This window comes from Gallinula chloropus (genome assembly GCF_964237585.1).
Source record: "Gallinula chloropus genome assembly, chromosome: 12".
NCBI lineage: Eukaryota > Metazoa > Chordata > Aves > Gruiformes > Rallidae > Gallinula > Gallinula chloropus.
The window spans coordinates 21366699-21387985 of record NC_140097.1 but is presented as its reverse complement, the minus strand read 5'-3'; the positions used below and the strand labels follow the sequence as shown (position 1 = coordinate 21387985).

The following is a 21287-nucleotide window of genomic DNA, read 5'->3' as shown; positions in this document are numbered from 1 at the left end:
TGCAGATCTCAGGTCTTGGCATTGGCTTGGAGTTGTCCCTTGAACAGTGTCTGAGTTCTGTGCCTTTTCATTTCAAGCCTGAAGAACTAGGACTGGTGGTGACTCATGACACAAAGTGTAGTCATTTTGCTTATAAAAGCTTACACCAGGATACAGTGTGTATCTCAGCTTAAAGGCTTCTCAAGCTAAGTTTAAAGGGTCCCTTAATCTGATGGCTGGTACGTTTCTGCTGGCAGTGTAACTCCAGTGTATCACTTTCTCTTGGGCAGTCATCTGTGTCACATCAGTATGTTGTGTGTGATTCAATATTTAAATACTCTAGGGATTCAGACATAGAGGTGGGAGTCATTTCCTTTCCATTTGAGGGCTCTATTTTATCTCCCCTTGCTCGTATTACTGGCAGAATATCTACTCACTCGTGCTGCCTGCCTTTATACAGAGGGTAAGAAGTTGCCCAACTGTTTTCTGGGACTTGGAGCAGCAGGAACTTCACATTCTTCCTTCATCTTCTTATCCAACTCTGTAGCTTTAGGCAATTGTATTCATGCGATAGGATGCATAATAAAAAGTCAACAGTGAACACAGAGCAGTTTGTTCTATCTGGTAGTCTCAGGGAAACTGCTGTACCAGCTGGGGCAGCAACATGGGCTGTAATGGCAGATCTGGTAGTCTGTTGAGCTGACCCAACTGTTTGAGCACTGATTAACCAGGCTTCACACCAGTTTTAAGTGTGTTAATGTGTAGTCAGGTGTGTCTGGGTGAAAGCAGCTGGGCCTCAGGCAGAGGAGGTTGGGATTGGAACCCTGACATAAATTGGCATAACCTAAACAAAAGAAGATAATGCCACATGGTATCAACAGAATCGTGTTAATAGCTTATTGTTTGTTGGGGTTTTCATGCTGTACAAGAGGCTCTAGGAGAAGGTTGAACTAAGGGTAGGAGCAGTGGTCCCATTTGTGACAGGCTCCCCTCTGGTAAATATCTTTACACTAATAAACACATGCATTCACAGACAATGTTTCCACATTTTCAAGGCAGAAAGGATTGCCAGGCTGTAGCCTTTCAGTCTGCTAGAGCTTTTTGTTTATTCCTCCATATAAGGCCACCGACTTGCTGTATTTACCCTGAGGCGAGGGGCTCTGCCCTCGGCTGGCGGTGCCTCATGGGCCGTGGCCTGGGCAGTGACGAGGGCCCCTGTGCCCGGCTGTGAGGCACCCCTGGCTGCTGCAGACCAGGGGCTGCAGGTCCGTTTGCTTCCTGCAGGCAGAGTGAGGGCTCTGCTAGCAGGATGGGGAGTGCACGGGGGTGCTGTGCTGTGCCTGCATGCTGTGGATACCCGTCTGAGTCCTGGGGTGTCTGTGCGAAGAAGCAAGGAGAGGGAAGTCTGTCAGTAACTTGGGGTTTGCAGGTGCAGTGTCAGTGTTCTTGCTTTGTGGGCAAACCCTGGGAAGCTGTCGTAAACAGGATTTATATTTTTTTTAAATAAACCATTGGAGTTAAAAAGAACCCCAAACATGTTTGTTATTGCAGTGGTATAGGCTGGCTAACGTCCCCTGCAGAGGTGCCTGCAGTCCTGTAGTTAACTTCCATGGGGAAGGTGTGGAGCGTGCTCCAGAGCTGCACAGCTTCTGTAAGCCTGGGTGGCTGTTGCTGGTTATATCCTGGATCTCCACAGCACATCCTTTGCCTTTGTTATGTTTTCTGAGGGTTTCTCTGGAAATGTAAGAACATAAGGTGTGTTCTTTCAGTGCAGTTCTCTTGAGGAGTCAAGTGTTGCTGTTGCAGTGGGAAGGATGAACAACCTGGAACTCTCTTCCACAAAAACAGATGTAAAGGAGGTAGCGGGGGCAGTGGAAGGGTGAATCATAGATTCATAGCATCCCAGCATCACCTGGGTGCAAAGGGACCCAAAAGGATCATGGAGTCCCACTCCTGGCTCTACCCAGTGAGAGCATGGCACTGAAGACATTGTCCAGACACTTCTTGACCTCAGCCAAGCTCAGTGCTGTGACCACTGCCCTGGGGAGCCTGTGCCAGTGCCTGACCCCCTCCCAGTACAGGACCTCCTCCTAACATCCAGCCTAAACCTCCCCTGGCCCAGCTTCACACCATTCCCTCGGGTTCTATCCCTGGTCCCCAAAGAGAGGGGATAAGCGCCTGTCCCTTCACTCCCCTCTCATCAGGAAGCCACATGAGGTCTCCCCTCAGCCTCCTCTTCTCCAGGCTAAACAAACCCAGGGACTTCAGCCTCTCCTCTTAAGAAAAGTTACGAGTAGCAGTCAGTAAGCAGAGGCTTATGTGCAGGTGTGACAGAGGACTATAGTAAGCTTTAATAATTAATCTAACCCAGGTGATAGTAATTTCTATTTGCATATGTATACGTATAGAATCTTCACATTCAGTGGATTTGTTCTCAGAGGCCATGGAGAAGCTGTTGAGATAAGAACACTCAAGCAAGCTCTTGGCAGGCAAAAAGATGAAAGGGATTGCAGGAGTCCTGTGCCATGTCTCCAGGAAAGCTTCTATCACAAGGAGCATGAGTGGAGTGTTAAGATGAATGCAGTTTTTGTCCTTGCAAGGACAAAGCCCAAATAAGTTAAGAGTAGACGTGTGGTGGAGGGAGATTAGAGGGGATGAAAGTTTATAAATTTTGATGGCTTTTGCTGAAATACCAATTTCTCATGAAGGATAATTGGTTGTTGGGTAGAACATAACTGCTAATTTGCTAAGCATGTAAGCCAGAGCTGCTGAAAAAGAGTTGGGCACCAGCACTGGACAACCTGTGGCCTCTTCCTAAAGAACAAAACCGTGTGATTTGACTGTAAGAGATGGGTAAGATGGGTGATAGTGGGAGGTGGTGAACTTGGGCTAGATTTGGTCAGTCAGTCAGCTGTAAAAATGTGGTGGAAACATAGCTGCCCCCATCATTTATATTTTGTATGTAAGAGTAATATAGGAAGGGTTTGCTTTTGTTTTGGAGCTCCCAATATGCTGTCAAGGTGGCCTAAAGAAAATATTGGCTGTCATACTTAGGATGAAGGGTGAGTCAATGATCTCTTTGTCTCTGGTAAGTCCTTACAGAAGCAAGCAAATAAACTGTTCCTAGACCCACTGCTCATACGTGGGTGTAAAATTTATGCTTTAAAGAGCTGTTCATAAGTCAGCCAAAGGTTTCTGTTCTCCATCCTGGATGGGGTAATTCCTTTGGCAGCTGTGACTTTAATGACACTGGTTGTATTTTTATTAGTTTGTTATTGAAGCATCAAGCTTTATTTTGCCTTTCTGTTGTCTGCTTTCTGGGTCTTGTGGGGCTGCCTTGGAGAAATTGAGAGTGCAGTGCACTAAGACTGCTAAGCTGAGGGCTCTGTGGCTGGTAGTATTCGTTCTTGCAGCAGCCACTGAGATCGATATTTTGCTCATCAGAGAACAGCAATTAAAATGGCTTGAAAAATTAGAATTCCAGCAGAAATTTGTCTTTTGTTTGTGGAGGGTCAGATACCAGAAAGCGTAAGCTTGTACTTTGTTTATACAACTGAAAGTTAATCTCAGTGTTACCCAGGCTTCCAACCCTTAGTGACTAGATAAGAGAAGACTTACAAGAAGAGAAGACTTACAAATAAGAGAATACTTACAAGAAAGTTCTTAAACCCTATCTTGGCTGTAAAAGGCCAACATGAAGTAAGGATTCTGAAGAACCATTCTTGGAGAAGTAGGACCTCTGCCAAGGGTTCCTGCAGGGAGAGTGGCAGGAGGGTGATGCAAGGGGGATGCAAGGATGTATAATACTTCCCAAGAAAATAGCATGAATACACTGACATCTGCGTCCTGTCCTTCTGGTGGGCTGGGTACAGAAGCACAGTTACTGGGTGCTCTGAGGAGGAATGTTGTGGTTGTTGAATCCCAAAACATGAACTGCATTCCTTGCAGCAGGTTAGAAGGAGGCTGGTTTTGTGCCTGCCTGGCAGGTGGGAATGGGGTTAAAAAATCCCTGAGCAGGGGAGTGGAGAGCAAGTAAAACCTTGGCATCAGCAGCTTGCACGCTCCTGTGGCTATGGGGCTCTGTGGGGTTCTGGTGAGCTTCTTACCCAGGCGTAGCAGAGGTGATCGTGCAGGCACTTGCTCTAAACACTTCCTCATCATCACAGATAGTGAAGATTTCTTACACAAAATACTGTTGTGGCTATTTGTTTGCTTTTGCCTCTCTCAGCCCTGATTTCAAGGGTGAGATTTTTTTCAAAGGAGGCAAATCCTGCCGTTGCGCCCTGATGGAGATGGTTGCTGATTTGCTATGGCAGGTAATCAGCTGTGTCCTTCCACTGAGTTGGCAGCAGCGTCTAGCCAGAGTCTCTGACATTTCTCCCCCCAAAAGGATAAGGCTGTTTTAAGGAACAGACCCTAACATGGGGGCTTTAGGTGATTCTGTACTTAAAGCACTTTTCTAAAAGGAATCTGTGAAACCTGCACTGAGCAGCTTGAAAGTTAATTTTCTCCAGTGCTGCTGATTTTGCTTCTGATTGAGAAATTACTTTCTTTGTACTGAAAATTCTAAGTAACAGAGCTCCAAACTCCCGTGATAGGGAGCTCAGCACCATGCCTGTAGTGGATTTCATGTTCAAGTGTTTATGAGTTACGAAGTTCTACACATTGTAGGTGGACCTGAAATAAGGCTGGCTCCCAGCTGAATAGTTTGTTATCTTGGGTTTGGGTTGTGCTATAGATTTTTTTTTTTTTAAATACATGATAGTGGAATTTAGAACACATTTTTTGACTTCTCTCTCAGCTAGGCTGGCACTGACTCAGCTGGGTGGCATATCTTTGTCCTTGGGGAGGGTGCAAATACATTTTCCAAAGGCCTGATGTTCTCTGCCTGCCTTATCTCCTAGGGTAAAGGATCCCATGGCTTGGCTAGCTTAGATGTGCTTATATGCTGATAAGGTGTGTGGCCTGCATCGCTCAGCCCCACACATATCTTGATGGGAACATGTTCCCCTTCTTCCCTGGAGCCACTGTCTCATCTGGTAGGAGAAAGGGCAGCTGATAATTTTATTTGTGATTAACTGTAGTGGTATTAGATTAGGGGAAAAGTTAAGAAACAGCTTGAAATTGTTTTTTGCAGGCTTTGGAAATTGCTTTATTCTGCAGTAATAATAAAAGCAAAGGGGAGGTGAGTGTCTGGGGCTGGCTGCAGGTTGTAACTGCAGTTGCAAGTGGCAGTCAGGAATAAGGCCTAAGAAAGCCTGTGCCCCCCCAGCTTTTCAGAGCTGTGGCCACCATCGAAGCAGCAGGATCAGGCCCACTGATGTGTAGTGTTGGTGCAGTCTGCACCCTGTAAAGGAAAAATCTCTCATTCCAGCCACTTGTGTTGTAAGACTTCTGGATCTTGGCTACAGAAGACCTGTTATAACAAGGTTGTGTGTTAGTAAGGTGACTTGGAAGTGTCACTGAAAGGTGAGTATCGCTGAGGTGAAGTGTCTGAGGAAGCCCAGGAGCGACTGCTTGTTCCCTGTGCACAGGGGAAGGGCGACTGCTGCTGGGTGCTTGCCTGTGCCTGTTTTGTACATCACATTGTTCTTCCTGAATGCTTTTCAGACAAAAGTTTGCAGTAGAAGGATGCTTTTGTCCTGATTTTTAATTTTTTTTTCCTGAAATGCCAACAAGAATCCCCACTGCAACACGGAGCTTGTTAGAGGGTGTGCTGAACAGGGCACTGCTGGTGCCTTTGCTGTGAGGCCTACAATTAAGGATTTTTAAGTCTTTAGATTAAGTACATGGGCCATCTCCCCTCATAATAGGGAGTAATTAGTGTGTAATTAGTATTTCCTTTTAATGCAGAAGCCCAGGTCTATGTGTGAATGGGTATAGGAACAGAATCCCACAAGGTAGGTGTTGGGAGGGACCTCAGGCGACCATCCAGGCCTGCCAGCACTCCCAGGTCCTTCTCCACTGTGCAGCAGGCCTCCTCTAACCTGTCCTGGTGTCTGGGGTTATTCCCCCAGGTGCAGGACCCTTGTTGGGTTTCATTTGGTTCCTCTCTACCCAAGGCTCCAGCCTGTCCAGGTCTTCTACAGGCAGGGCAGAGCAGCCTTCTGTGTCACCACTCCTCCCATTCACCCCCTCACCTTCCTTCCCCTCCAGGACATGGTCCAAGGATAACGAGAAGGATCTTTAGCTGTCCTCATTGGTGTTAGTGCAATCATTGAGTGCCAGAGCTGGAGGTTTCAGGTGCCAGCTTGGACAGACCTCTGCAACAGGTCTGCTCCTACCTGTGCAGTGTGAAGCTCTCTACACAGGGGTTTGAAGTAGATTTTGTGGGATGCTTTGGCATGAAGGAATTTGCTGAAACCTGATCCTTTCATAGCTTCTCCCCCAGTCTGCAGGGGTGTCTCACATCCCCCGTGCCTCACGTTCATGTGCCTCTATTTCTTCTAAAATAGTATTAAGGCTCAGACACCATCTGATTTACTTTAATTCAACATCCAACTTTATGTTTGATTTCTTTTCATATTCAAGTGAGCCATCTGGCTTTAATGAACTGTAACTGTTTTTAATGCTGCCTCCAGTTGCTAACATTTGAATATTTCATGTGCTGAAAGGAGATTTGAAATGCAGAAGTGTGACTGAAGGGCCCAAAGTATTTCCAAATCAGTTCTGTTCCAGCAGCACTTGTGCTCCCCTCCCCTCGAGATTTATCCAGAGATAATCTTTGGGGTGCCAGGCTGTAAGCCATGGCAGGCATTAATTACAAGTACTCTCAATTTTGTGTACATAAAACACCAGAGCTGCTTGTGAAGTCTTGAATGACTACCCAACTTGACTTGGACAGAATATCAATCAACTTCAGCAGGAGCTGCCAGTGTTTGGCACCTTTAAATAAGCAGCTTCTTTGGTGTGAGGTTTTAGGGGGTGGGGGTTTTTTTGGGGGGAGCGATGGAGGGGAATGTCTTTAATTTTTCCATGTTGCAAAGAAAGATTAAGTTAGATTTACATCACCTGGTTTAGCTATGGAAGTTAATGGAGAGTCGGATAGCATAAACTAAAAATGCCTTAATTGCAGTGATATTCTGTGGGTGCTTTGCCAGGGCTGGCTATTAGGAAGCAGTGGCATATTCCCAAACTGACTGGACTACATGCTTCTCTCTGTGTTTTCCACAGCGCAGCCTTTGTTTTGGCTTAGCAGCGTGACAGCTTATGGACTTACAATAGGCCATTACCAAGAAATATTTTAATTAATGATTAAAAACTACTTTGTTGGTTAGGGCTTCACTGTGTGCCAAGCGTGGTGCAGGTTGCCAGTGACATCAGCTTCCAGAATTACTTCATAAGGGTTAGAACAAGCAGAAGCTTAGACTGTCAGTCTGTCTGTGGGAGGAAGGCACTCGGAAAGAGTGGACTAGGAACGGGCAGTTGGGTTTGCTAACCTGGCACTGCTTTGTCTGGAAAGCTTGGAAGGATCCAGTGGAGGCTGATGGAGATTTGTACCTGTGCTTAATCTCTCAGCAGCTTTCTTGTAGAGACAGAGCTGATTTGGGAGTTACTTGTGACAGTGCAGGTACATGCTGAGCACAGACTTCCCGAGCTGGAGAGGAGGGGGTTACCAGCAGTACAGCACAAGTTGGAGGCGTGAGTTTCCTTCAGGTGCATTCCTGAAGCTAATATGAATAAAACCATGTTAACATCATCTACACAGTAGATTTTTGTGGCATTAAGCTACCATTCAGTAGGAGCTCTTAATGATACCTCTTGCTACTCTTAAAACTGTTCATTCTCGTGTGTAACGATAAATTTTAAAAGTTGGCAGTATTTTTGATTGTAGTTGAGGATTTCCCCTGCTGCTGAGCACTGTTGGTGGATGTTTCTGTAAGCTGGTAGGTTAAAAAAAAAAGGATTCTTTTCCACTGATAGACATGGAGGCAGGAACACATTCAGCCTGCATAATGGCAAAATGCTGTGTGTGAAAAGGAGAGAGTTTCAGGGGGTTCTTCTGTACACGTGCCATTCTCAGATGTTCTGCAGGGCAGTAGCTTCTGCTTTGGGGTAACAGAATAAGACATTAAACCATTCAACCAAGTACATTTCTACACTTTGTAGGATGGGCTTGTCAAAACAGACTGCAAAATTTCCTGGTAGTGCTGTCAGCAAAACATTTTGGGCCTGTGTTGGCAGGGATGAGTATGAGGAGATTAGAGAGGGGCTGGCCCCCTTGCCGATGAAGGTGATGCTTAAGAAATTTGGTGATGGAAGGACTGTGTGTTAGAGGTAGGCTGGATTTCTGTCACTTGCTCGTTTTCTCTCACACCACAAGTTGGTAATTTTAGTGTAATGCAGTCAGGAGCAGCCCTCTGCTGTCACACAGCTGCAGCTCCTTGAAGAACCCTTGGCATGGATGAAGTCCATACAAACGTCTCAGTATACAGAATGACAGGTGACTGTACCTGGATGGAATATCCTAAAATATGTTTTACCAGCTAATATACAGTAAAAGGAAGTGCCATAAAAAACAAAGACAATTTTAAGACTGGTGACATATTTTTAAATGCAGTTAAAGCAAGTATCTTGATTGTATTTTGGAATACAGAGTATTAATTATTTTTTCCACTTACATAAGAGGCAACATTTTGATAGTGAGTGAGCAGAGCAGTTTCCCTGGTGTCTTCAAGCCCTGTTAAAGTGATGAAGTGATGTCTCCTTGGTTGAACTGTTAAGAATATAGTAAGTTTGGAGCATATATATGTATTTAACCTTGTCTTAAGCCATTCAAGACCAGACCTGCAAATTGTCTGAAGGCCTGAGCCAGTGTTTTGTTAAGCCTTACTGTGTTCACTCTTTGCTGGTATCAGTTTGGCTTTCTTGATTTTAGACAATTTTGTTGGTCCAGGTGACAACAGAGCTGGATTTTTGTTTTGCCTTGTTCCTAATCCATGACTTGGTTAGTCCTCTGCCTTGTGAAGGGTTCAAGGAGGTTTTGAGAGGGGTGGATTTGGCAGAGGGCTGAAGAGATACTGAAAGTCAACTTTATAATTGCCTGAATTATGGGTAAGTTTTGGTGTGCAGATGAGGGGTGTGGAATAGCTAAATATACATAAGCACAGTGAGATGGCCTTGTTTACTTTAAGATTTTTGGGTTATTGCTAGAGTAATGTTTTTAAAGTAGTTAAAATCCAATAAAGATTTTCTTACCAGTTGTTCCTTACAGTTTTTTTTCAGGATCTGTTCCTGAATATCCTGGCTGCCAGTAGAATCGAAGGCTGAAGGCAACTCATGACCACCAAACCGTGACAGCCTCAGATTCCCCTGCTTCTGCCTGCTCAAAGTAACTGCTGGGCTGCTGTGGAGATGAATGGAGAACAGTATGATGCAGGTAATAGTCTGGCTGAGCTCCCTGGCTAAGGGATTCTCAGAAACCTGGGGAAGTGAGATGGGACCGAGGTGAGCACAGCGAGTGTTCGATAGCGCACGTGTCTGGTGCTGTGCACTGCACACAGGGAGAAACTCAGATGTCAGTGGCTGTGGGATAGATTCTGGCTGCAGGGCTTGTTACGGCTTTATTTCCAAACAGGGGTGTGTCACTGGTTTAAAGGAGAACAAAATCTGACACACCTTCATCACTGTGATTTTAAGCAGCTGTGTATTTCCTCTTCATGGTACCGCTATGAGATGGGCTGATGAAAAACTCAGTGGCTTTAACAGTCCTGTTTTAAGGTGTTTGTCTGTCAAAGTGGTTTGTGTTCTCTTGTTCTGTCCTTGTGCTCACCTTGTTCTTAGTATTTTAACAAGGTTGTGCTGCTGGTTTAAAAAGTCAGAGAAGTTGTTTGCTGCCATTGTATTCTGTCCTGTTTTGCTGATGTGCCTTGGTGTGCCTGCTTCTGTAGGCTGGGGATGTCAACTCCTAATCTGCTGCAGAGTGGTGTATTATGATAAATTAGCTCGGGTTTGGGTTCATCTTGAAGCACCGGGCTGGGAAGAGTGTCAGTCTGGGATGACTGAGGATACCAGCAGCGTTCTGAAACAGTTCTGGGACTGTATACCCTTACAGGGTAGGGACCATCTGTTTTCCTGCCTTGCCTGCCGTGGTTTCTTCCTTTTCCTTGAAGAAATCCCTATCTACAGTGTTTGTACAGCTAATATAAAGTAAATTTTCATTTGTAGTTACTATTGTAAATGGCTGGATTAGGATTTTTATCTGAGCATTACTTTCCTTTGGTACTTATCCACAACCAGCTCTCCTCATAGGACATTTCACTATTGGTAGATTTTGTGTCTTTGTTTTGTGGAAGTCGGTTTGCTCTTGGTGTTATTGAAGAAGCCTTAAACATGATTTTAATCTACAGTGATTTTAGCAGAATGCTATAGTCTGTTTTATGATGCTGAAATATGCTGTTTGATTATTAATTATAGCAAATCAGTCAAGTTGTTGTCAACATTATATCCTCAAATAAACAAGAAAAAGCTGCATGCACAAGTATGCACAATGTCACCAGGCACATGCAAATACTATTTCCTTTGTTAGTGGAAACTGCTAACTTCTGTCATGTAGTGTAAGAAAGAGAAAAGGCTTTGAGCAGCTTAGCAGAGCAGTGAGGAGATGTATACATGGACAGTGATGGGGTGTTCACGGGCTGGTAGCACATCCCCCTGTACCAAAAACTTTATTGACATTATTCCATCTTCCTCAAAAACTACCAGGGGTCACACAGTCCTCTTTCAGAATAGCTGGGAAGGGTTTGATACTGGCTTTAAATTTCTCAACAGCTATTTTCCCAAGCATCATTTTTGTGCATTGTTTGAGTGCAGGTGGCTGTGAAAAGCAAGTAATAACTGGAGGGAGCTTTACTGATGGAGTTGGAAGGTTGTTTCCAGCAAATGCCACTGCATTAGGCAGAAGCACACTGGTTTTTATTGCACCCTCTGATGCAGTTTCCTGAAGTGCTTTGAATCAAACCGGTCCCAACCACTACCAGAACATTCCCTTCGTATTCTTTGGTGTCATTTTTTCCACTTTATGTTTTTTAATAGGTTTTGGGTATTCCTCTGTCTTTTTGGTTTTTACATGCTGGCTCTCTGCCTCCAAGAATGCAGGCAGTGATTGAGGTTGTTGGTTGGGATGCTCTCCTGCACAACAAGGGGAAAAGAAAACTTTCATTCTTGTCACAGTCTTCTCAGCTGCTGAAACTCCAACCTGCCTTTATTTATTCATGGCCTTGCAGCTGGTATAGATGGAAAAGATTAACTGTTGTTAAAATCAGATTGAAATATATCTAAATTTCAGGGTGAGAAACCTTTAGGTTAGCCTTAATTGAAGGTCTTGCAGACTTGAATGTGATGTACTTAAATGTCCAGTATGACAGTCTTCAACTAAATCACATTAAAGATGCATGAAAATTATTTGCAGTGAGAATTTCACTCGAATCCAAAGATCAAAACTGTCTGGTGCAGGTATTTTTAAGGGCTAATGTCCTTAATATTTCATAACCTTCTTGTGTCCAAATGGCACAGTTTGGTGTGCTTTTTCATCCCATATGTATTGGAGAGCAACAGGACATAATTCCTGATAGGATTCAGAAAGGAAGAGTTAGTGGTCACAGTAACTCCAGCAGAAACAGTGATAAATAGGAAGCAATGTACCTACCTAGGAAACCTCTAATATTCGTACAGGCAGTTTTCTCACCTCCAGAGTGGATAAGCATTCTCCACAGAACTTCTACATTTTACTTGAGAAAATATTAGCTTGGTTTTGAAAGCTTTACTGGCAAAAAGTGGTGAGGTCACGGAGGTGAGAATGGCATCAGGCTTCTCTCCCACCTTAGCCAAGGTTGTGCTCTGCTGCTGCACCAACGTGTGGCTCAGATGCCTTGTCCAGTGCAGAAAAACAGGTCTCTGTGGAGTAGAAAGGTGAATTCATTTAGGACTTGTAGCAAGTAAGGATGTGTGGGGAGAGAGAGAGAGAACATACATACACATACACCCATGCAGCATTAGATTAATGAATCATGCACGTTTTCTAGCAGAGGTGAAGATATCTGGTGTAAATACCTGAGGTTTTATTCAATAGTTTGAGCTTAGACTGCTCAGGATGTTTCATACAGATGAATGGTCCCTCAGGATGTTTCCTTAAACTGGTCCTCTGTGTATCCTGGGATCTGCTCACCCACCAGGACTGCGCTGTGCAGTAGGGTCTTGGTCAAAGGCTTGTTTGAACAAGGCATGCTCTGCTGCAGCTTTCCTGCCAATAAAACTGGGAAATCCTTTGGATTCTGTGTCTCAAACGATTTCCAGCTAGTGCAGTCTTGCCAGAGAGATGGTCCTTTGCTACTGGAGTGCTCTGCCTTCAAACAGCAAAACATAAATGCTTGATTTCTGAGATTTTTTTCATGGTTTATGTCTCCCTACTGCAGGACACGATTAAAAACCAAATTTACTGCTCTCACTATGAAACCTCATACAGCATTTTTACTTGGAGCTTTATTCAATGAGCTTGTCACGTTGCATGTGGATTGGGTGAGTGCTGCAGTGAATAACCTGTGGCAGGGCTGTGCGTGAGAAGCAGCAGATAGATTTGTTAGAGCATAGGATCATAGAATGGTCTGGGTTGGAAGGGACCCCAACCTGGCCTTGAACACCCCCAGAGATGGGGCATCCACTATTTCTCTGGGCAGCCTGTTCCAGCCCCTCACCACTCTCTCTGGAAAGAACTTCCCTCTAAAATCTAATTTTAACCTTCCTTCCTTTAGCTTCACACCATCCCCTTTGTCCTGCCATTCTCTACCCTTTTAACAAGCTGATTCCTCTCCTGTTTCTCTGCTCCCTTCAGGGACTGGAAGGCTGCAATGAGGTCCCCCCACAGCCTTCTCTTCTCCAGGCTGAACCAGCCCAGCTCCCTCAGCCTCTCTTCGTAGGGGAGCTGCTCCAGCCCTCTGAGCATCTCCGTGGCTCCTCTGACCCCTCTCCAACAGTCCCACATCTTTCTTGTATTGGGGCCCCAGATCCAGGCTTAGAATATGGCCCTTAGTGATGTCAGCCTCTGGCAGGAAGGAGAGCACCTGAACTGAGCTCAGGGGTTTAAGTGCAGACTAATAATCTATTCTCATTTAATTGCAAAACCTTAGTCAAGTGTGAACACAAGCTGGGTTGAACTCATATATGAACCGAACAACACAAGTTCTGGGTGCTTTTGTTTATATGTTTAAAAAATAAATTCCCTCTCAGTAAAACTCCGTGAAATAAAGCAGGGAGAGTATTGAATTTGCAGTGAGTGTTATTGGATACATTTGTGAATTTTTAATTTTGGGTTTTTTTTATTTTAATTTCATGAGTTGCAAGAGAGCTGGTGGGCGTGCTGTGCCCACCTGGGGTGAGGTTTGGGCACTGTATAGGACAGAGCAGGCTGAGCCCTTCTTCCCACAGCCAGACCTGGAAGGAAACTGCTCTTTGGGATGGGAGAACACAGGGGCTATGGAGACCATGGATTGGTGGTGGGACAAAGGACCTGTGGTGATGGATCCAGCTGGGAGCTGGTTTTTACTGTAGTTGGAGGCAAAGTGTGATTGGGTCAGTGTGCAAAACCACTTTCTCAGGAGCTTCTTGTAGCAATTAAGTGGCAACATAAGTTACTAATTGACCTTTTCAGTGTGTTAAGTGACCTGTGCCTCATTTAAGGAGCTTAACTGCCCCTCAGACAGTTATCTGATGGTAACACCTTACTGAAGACTTGGTGCTGGAGCGGCAGGGCTGGAAAGCCTCAAGGTCTGCTTGTATTCCCAGCTTGAGCTCCTTGGCTTTCAGGCTTGTTAAAAAGCAGAGAGTGGTCACGTTTCTTTATGATTCTCATCAAGCAGGAAGGGGTTAGACATCGTGGGCAGTGCTGTTTGCATACAGAGCCGGGTTGCTGCAGCTGCTGTTGAGCAGCCGAGTGCTTCGCGGTAGGAAAGGGTGAGCCGGCTTTCACTGGGCACGAGGAGAGTCAGACCGAGCTGGCTCTTGGTTTTAACTGACTGCAGATGTTGGGTTTGAGCTGATATTTCTTCCCACTTTGGTTCTGTGGCTGTGAAATTAAAATATTTTTATAGTTATAGCAACATGCTCTTTTAATGAGTTAAGAAATCCCAGAATCACGGGGGTTGGAAGGGACCTGGAGAGCCCATCGGGTCCAACCCCCTGCCAAAGCAGCTCCCCAGCTCATATTGCACAGGGTGGTGTCCAGACAGGGCTGGAATCTCTCCAGAGATGGACACTCCACACCCCCTTGGGTTTTAACAACATTTTGCAAGTAAATTATATTTTTCTTCAAATGACTTGCAGACAGAGCTTTGATCAGCTCCACCCTCACTGGTGAACAGAGCTGCAGACTGCTGCTCAAGCTCTTTACTCCTTCAGAAGTAACTTTGTTTAAAAAAATTGGGTCTTCTCCATGTTATTTCTTCAGTAAGTTAAAAAATATTCCCTAAGAGTTAAGGTGATAGTCAGGGTCTGAATTTCTGAAGTTCTGAGGCACATGAAAGGCCAGTATAACTATCTGTGCTTGTTTAAAAATAGCAAAATGAAATTGGGTTTGGGAGAGGTAAAAGTGGCCTTTAAAACAGACACTGTCAGTGACAGACAAGAGCTGATGGAGGTTTGAGGCTGATACATTCTCAGGTTGAGAAAATGGTAACTCCTAGAACTACAGTGGAAAGTCGAAGATGAGCTTAACTCTCAGTTTGAAGACAAAATGAACCTACTTGACATTCTGGACTTGTAGGTTTTTTAAAGGATTTAAAGTAGCTCAGACTTCTGGGCAAATATTTGTCTGTGTCTCTCAGAGGTGTAGGAGCTGCTGGGAAGTGCACTTAGCAGGTTGTCAGCATGTTGGGATCTGATAAGGTCATGTAATAGTATTTTGTTCTTGGACATCTAAGGTTTCCTACTCAGGCTACTACTCCCTGAAAGAATAGTTACCACCTGGGGTAAGAAAGGCTGGGTGTGTAGGAAACGGTGGTGTCCTGTAACCTTTGCTGAGCTCCTTCCTTGCTTGTGATACACTGAGATTTCTGTTTTCAAATACAACAAAGATCAGGTTTCCCTGGTACTGAGAGATTAAAATCTCTGTGTTCATTCATAGAATCCCAGACTGGTCTGGGTTGGAAGGGACCCCAAGGATCACAGAACTCCAACCCTCTGCCACAGGCAGGGCCACCAACCTCCAGGCCTGGAGCTACACAAGGTTGCCCAGGGGCACCCACCCCTCTCTGGGCAGCCTGTTCCAGCCCCTCACCACTCTCTCTGGAAAGAACTTCCCCCTAAAATCTAATTTAAACCTTCCCTCCTTTAGCTTTAATCCATCCCCCTTGTCCTGCCCTTCTCTACCCTTTTAACAAGCTGATTCCCCTCCTGTTCCTCTGCTCCCTTCAGGGACTGGCAGGCTGCAATGAGGTCCCCCCACAGCCTTCTCTTCTCCAGGCTGAACCAGCCCAGCTCCCTCAGCCTCTCTTCGTAGGGGAGCTGCTTCAGCCCTCTGATCATCTCCGTGGCTCCTCTGACCCCTCTCCACCAGTCCCACATCTTTCTTGTCCTGGGGCCCCAGCTCTGGACACAGGACTCCAGCTGGGGCCTCAGGAGGGCAGAGCAGAGAGGGACAATCCCTTCCCTGTCCCTGCTGCCACCCCTCTGCTGATGGAGCCCAGGATCCCATCACCCTTGCCAGCTGCAAGAGCCACTGCTGGCTCTGCTACAGATGGTAGAACCAGTCCAAAAGCTTTACTTCTGTGTCCTACCACTGCTATCCCGTTAGCACCTGAACCTGTAGTTTGTGTGCTGAAGTTAAAAGTGCTGCTTATGTGAGGTGGGATCCCCCTGGTCATCCCAGGCTGGGCCTCCAGGAAAAATCATGGAGTCACACTCTTTAAAGTTGGGAAAGACCATTAAGATCATCAGGTACAGCTGTCTGTCCAATAGCACCGTGTCAAAAATACAATGGGGCTGCATGCTTAGCAAAATAGGGGACCTGAAATCCACCCCATGTTGGCTGTGGTGCCTTTTCAGCAGAGCTGGGTACACGTTGGAGAACGTGGGAATAGGGGGAAACAGGGAAGCGAGCCATGAAAGGAAAGGGAGCCTGGGTCTGGGGATCAGGCTTGACAGTAAGAACAGAAAATTAAATAGATAGTGTGGTTGGCTCACTATGACCCATGGCTTCAACACCCTGAGTGAGTTTTTAACTGTGGCTTGAGTGGTTTTAGCATGTTTTTGTTTTAAATGCATCCAGAAATGAGTTTTTCTTTGTCTGAAGAAGCTGCTACAACTTAGGAGCTGGTTTGGGTTTTTAAGTGACTCATTTGAGTGCTCTTGATTTCAATTGTGTCTTGGGCTGTTTGCCTTAGAACTACCCTGAAACCTCCTGCTCTGTGCTTTTGGTGTTTTGTAACATCTAAATAAATACCATCAAATTTAGAGGGGACTCATATTTCACAATTATTTTTAGTCTTTATTTTCAAACCTGTTCTGTTGGTATTGCTGTTTCCTTGCTGGTTTTTAATTTAGTACACTTATGATCCTGGGTGCTCAGAGTTTTGAGTCTCTTGTATTTTTTTTTATACAAATACAGAACTCTTCTGCCTTCTAAACAAGTTGTGTTTAAACGAAATGCTCAGGATCTCACTATTTTTCAGACCAAATCCAGCTTGAAGTGCCCTTTGCATACAGAGAAAAGTTAAATAGTGTATAGCTGAAGTTCATTGTGCACCGGTGTAGTCATTCATTTGGAAGTGAAGTGGGTTCTGCTGTAGTTCTTAGTACCCCAAAACCAACAGGTTGCTAACTAGAAGGTGTTTGGCTTCTCTTCCAGATGCTGGTTCCAGTGTGGAAGAAATGGAATTCAATTGGGATGAATATCTAGAAGACACAGGAGCAACTGCAGCCCCCCACGGATCTTTTAAACACGTGAGTAAGGGAGTGGGCATTTACTTATCCTTCACATTGATTTGTTGATACACTGAATGTTTGGGTGTTCTTTGAAAGAAATGCTCTCAAATCTGGAAGACTAACAAGAATCATGATTCTTAGAGCAATGAGAAATGAGGAATTTCAACTTTCTTTATTGTTTCTTGGCTTTCTCTCTGTATGAAGCACAGGACAATATCATCCCTACATGCTGAAATTTAAGGGGCTTCTAGTCTTTTCTGCACCAGAAGATAAGCTTGTTTTTTCTCATAAAACCCAAACTGACTGGTCTCTTTCTCTTTTGATGATTGCTGCTGGATAGCTGCTATGGAGGAGCTAGCTTTAGAAAGTTACTGGTGTAGTTATTGAACAGCAGAATTCAAATGTGCTCTCAAAGAAGGTTTTAATGGTTGCTCTCAGGGAGGCTGAGGAGGAAATAATAGCTCTGCCAAATACTTGACTGTAGTAGTTAGGAAACTGATTAGGATAATTGTTGAGCACAGGCTTAATGGATAGGATGAAGCCTTGATAAGCCCTTGTCTTTGCCCTTGATATCTCTAATCAAATGTTTGTTGGTAAAATCCTGGAGTGAACTGTCCCACTGGGGGAGATCTGCCTTCTTCTAGGGGGTCATCAGTGAAGGAGAGCTGTGTAGAGCTGGTTTCCAAACCACTTGGATCTCTTCCAGCAATTGAACCACCTTCCAGGCTGACAGCCTCTATCCTTACCCAGCTCTATTTGAGTTACTGTTTGACAGTCTTTCAGAGACTGGCTGTGGGTCCTTACCATAGCAGTGAGGACAGCAACTTGGTGAGGCACATTGCTTGGAAACCACTCTGGTGCTCAGGCTTCCAAGTCCAGTATTGGTACGTTCAATACAGGAGGCTGAAATCAGCAGGAAAACAAGCTGAGGGCTGTTCATGGAGGATCACAAAGCATTTTGAGCCCAAAGGTAACCTCTAGAAGTGCAAAACATTAAAGAATCTATTAAAATGTGGCAGCTGTGTTAGTAGTAAAGATGTCCATTAAATGTGCGCTTCACAGAGGCTCTTCCACACAGTCAGGTGTAAAACCTATTCTTTTTGTTCAAAATAAACATTCAGGTATGCTTCTGCAGGAGAGAGGCCTGTGCTTGCTTTGTTTCCCTTGGTGTAGTCAGGCTCCAGCCAGAGCCAGGTTACCAGCAGTGGTGGTACCCATTGAGCCCACGCTGGGGCAACCGCACAGAATCGGAGCAGCAGCATTCTGCAGTAGTGGAATATCAGCCTGTCTGCTCCCCTAGTGTGGCTTGCCTTCCCTGATCTCAGCTAAAGCAGCTTGCTGGCACAGCTTGGGCCTCACACAAACTGATTATAACAGCTTTACAGTGGTGGGCACTGATTTGATGCTGCAGCTTGTATTTTGTTAATCCTCAAGAGACTCACTTTGAATGACTTTGTTACCCCTGCATGCCACTCTGGGCCAGCTCAGCTGTGTCAGACAGGTCTGGCTGTTGTGGCCATGGTCTGTAAAAACACTGTTAGGTTTAAAACAATGTAACACACCTTTGTGCTTATATTATTCCCTGTATGTGTAAAGCACGAACTCAGGCAGGGGGCTGGAACAGGTAGAGGAGGAGAGCCTCAGTGCGTCTCAGTGGATAGGGGAATCAGCTTGTTAAAAGAATGGCAGGACAAGGGGGATGGATTAAAGCTAAAGGAGGGAAGGTTTAAATTAGGTATTAGGGGGAAGCTTTTTACAGAAGGTGGTGAGGGGCTGGAACAGGGTGCCCCATCCCTGGAGGTGTTCAGGGCCAGGTTGGATGGGGCCCTGGGCAACCTTGTGTAGCTCCAGGCCTGGAGGTTGGTGTCCCTGCCTGTGGCAGGGGGGTTGGAGCTCTGTGATCCTTGGGGTCCCTTCCAACCCATGCCATTCTATGAATCTATGAATAGTGCCAGCCTGTCTATGTGATGAAGCCCTAAAAACCCACTGGTGTGATTCTGGGACATGCCAGGTGAGAGCATTCAGGCAGCAATGTCTCTACGCTAGCGACTGGTTGTTGGAATCTGTGGTGCTACTTGCTTGACTTGAAGAATGTCAGATATTATAACCAAGTGTCAGCAGAGCTAAGAGAGTACTTTAGTATTCTCAAAAAAACAGTATAAAAAACTGAGCTGAAGAAAAGTATTGGCACAAGAGCAAATGGGCATGTATAAATACATAAACAAATTGAAATAAACAAATTTTAAATGGAAGCTGAAGGGTTTTGTTTGGTTCTTTTCTAATACTGGAGTTCTGAGGCTCTGACCAGCCTCCCATTATGAGTGGTGGGTGAGAAATACCTAGCCCATGGCGTAGGAGAGCATGTGATCAGGTGAAGAAAATATAATCATAGCAAAGACCTAGACTTGCTGATGGGAGAGGGGACTTTTTTTTTATTTCTGTGCTTATATTAATTCTGAAAGTTGTGCTCTTGCTATGAGCAAGATGCATTGGAAAATGTAAGCTACTTCCACAAACTAAACATGCTCTAATGTTTAATTTGTTTGTGTTTAAAAATTTAAACAGCCTTGACATCAAAGTAACTGTTTTGTCTACAATCTAGCAGGAAAAAGAGCTTACAAGAGACGTAGAGTTGCACTGGATGTTGTCATCCCCTCTAAATCAAAATACACTTCCTCTGGAATTGTTGAATGCTCTTACTAATTCCTTTCTGCAACTGATAGATCTATGTCAACATGTATTAAAAGTAAGCGTTCAGCATCATCTGAACATGTGTGTTTGCAGTGTGCTCCTGTATGCTCTAAACCCTCCTTTTTCTGTTCTTTATCCTGACCCTCCTGAGCTGGATTGGGTCCCCAGCTCTGACCTGTGGCTTGGCACAAAGTGGGGGAATAACACTCAGTGGGAAAGAGGGGCCAGGGGCTGAAGCAGTGCTGTCCCAAACTGTACCTGGCCATCGCCACCTGTGCTGTGTGCAGTAAGAAGCTGCTACTCTCTGGCCCACTGCTCCAAACAAAATCCTCTCCGAGGCAGACTGAAGAGGGATTTGGGGGTCTTGGTCAATAGCAGGTTACCCATGAGCCAGCAGTGTCCAGGCAGCCAGGAGGGCCAACCGTATCCTGAGGTGCATCAAGCGTGGCATGGCCAGCCCATCCAGGCTAGAGATTGTCCCTCTTTGCTCTGCACTGGTGCAGCCTCCCCTTGAGCACTGGGGGCAGTTTTGGGCACCACAGGACAAGAGGGACACAAAACAATCGGAGGGTGTCCAGAGGAGGAGAATGAGGGTGGGGAAGGATCTGGAGGGGGAAGTCTTAGGAGGAGAGGCTGAAGTCCCTGGGTTTGTCCAGCCTGGAGAAGAGGAGGCTGAGGGGAGACCTCATGGGCTCTGTGGCTTCCTGATGAGGGGAGCGAAGGAGCAGCACCGATCTCTCTCCTCTCTTTGGGGACCAGGGACAGAACCCGAGGGAACAGCGTGAAGCTGGGCCAGGGAAGGTTTAGGCTGGGTGTCCGATTCTGTACTGAGAGGGGGGTCAGGCGCTGGCACAGGCTCCCCAGGGAAGGGGTCACAGCTCCAAGCTGGGCTGAGGGCAAGAAGCATCTGGATGATGGACTCAGTGCCAGCTCTGACTGGCTGGGCCTGTGTGGAGCCAGGAGTGGGACTCCATGTTCCTTATGGGTCCCTTCCCACCCAGGAGATGCTGGGATTCTGTGATGCTGTAGTACATCTGCAGAGGACATCAAACTTTAGACTATTTGTTAGCTTATTTTACTTTTTTTTGGGTTAGGCCAGGAGGGTGTGTTAATGCCAGATGAATCAGGTAGAGAAATCTTCCTGGCTCTTTAACAGACCCAGGCCGATTCTTCGGGTGAAGCTGCCGGAACGTGTGCCTGAGAAACGCGGCAATACGGGTACCGAGAAATGTTCTGGGTGTTTGAGCCGGGCCAGTTTTGTGCTGCTGCAGGAGCAGTCGTCCGGCTCCTTGGAGCTCTGGAACCCAGCCTGAGGTTACTTCACATCAGCAGCCGTACGGGGGTCCCTTCCCGCGCTGTCGGGCTGCCCGGCTGCCAGCAGAGGGCGCTGCCTTCCCGGGCGCTGCTGCGTGCGGCGGGAGCTGCACACGCACCGCCCGCGAAGGCTGGGCCGCTGCCCCGTGCGTGTGGGGAGCTGCACGGCTCTTCTCGGGAGTCACCCTGCGAAGCCTGGAGCTGTATCTCTATCAGCTGTGTCTGAGCTGTATCACCTCAGCAAGACAAGTGTCTGTTTGCAGAGGTGACGACCCGGCGCCGGCAGGTCCTGCTCACCTTGGCTCAAAGGAGGGGCTTCTCTCAGTAAGGCTGTTACCTGAAAGCATGTGAAGGGTTAACAGAGGCAGATGCTTTTCTTTCTGGGGTGG

At 45.9% G+C, this 21287-nt stretch overlaps 1 protein-coding gene across 1 annotated transcript in view; it reads left to right on the top strand.

Moving 5' to 3' along the window:
• Window positions 1-9333: 9333 nt before the first annotated feature.
• The window catches only part of SFMBT1 (Scm like with four mbt domains 1), a gene marked incomplete at both ends in the record, with an annotated part of 34918 nt that continues 22964 nt past the window's right edge, over window positions 9334-21287 (top strand). The window contains 2 exons of the mRNA XM_084269650.1: window positions 9334-9358; window positions 16817-16911. Of these exons, the coding sequence (XP_084125776.1) occupies window positions 9334-9358; window positions 16817-16911 (120 nt within the window). The remainder of the gene's footprint in view (window positions 9359-16816; window positions 16912-21287) is intronic.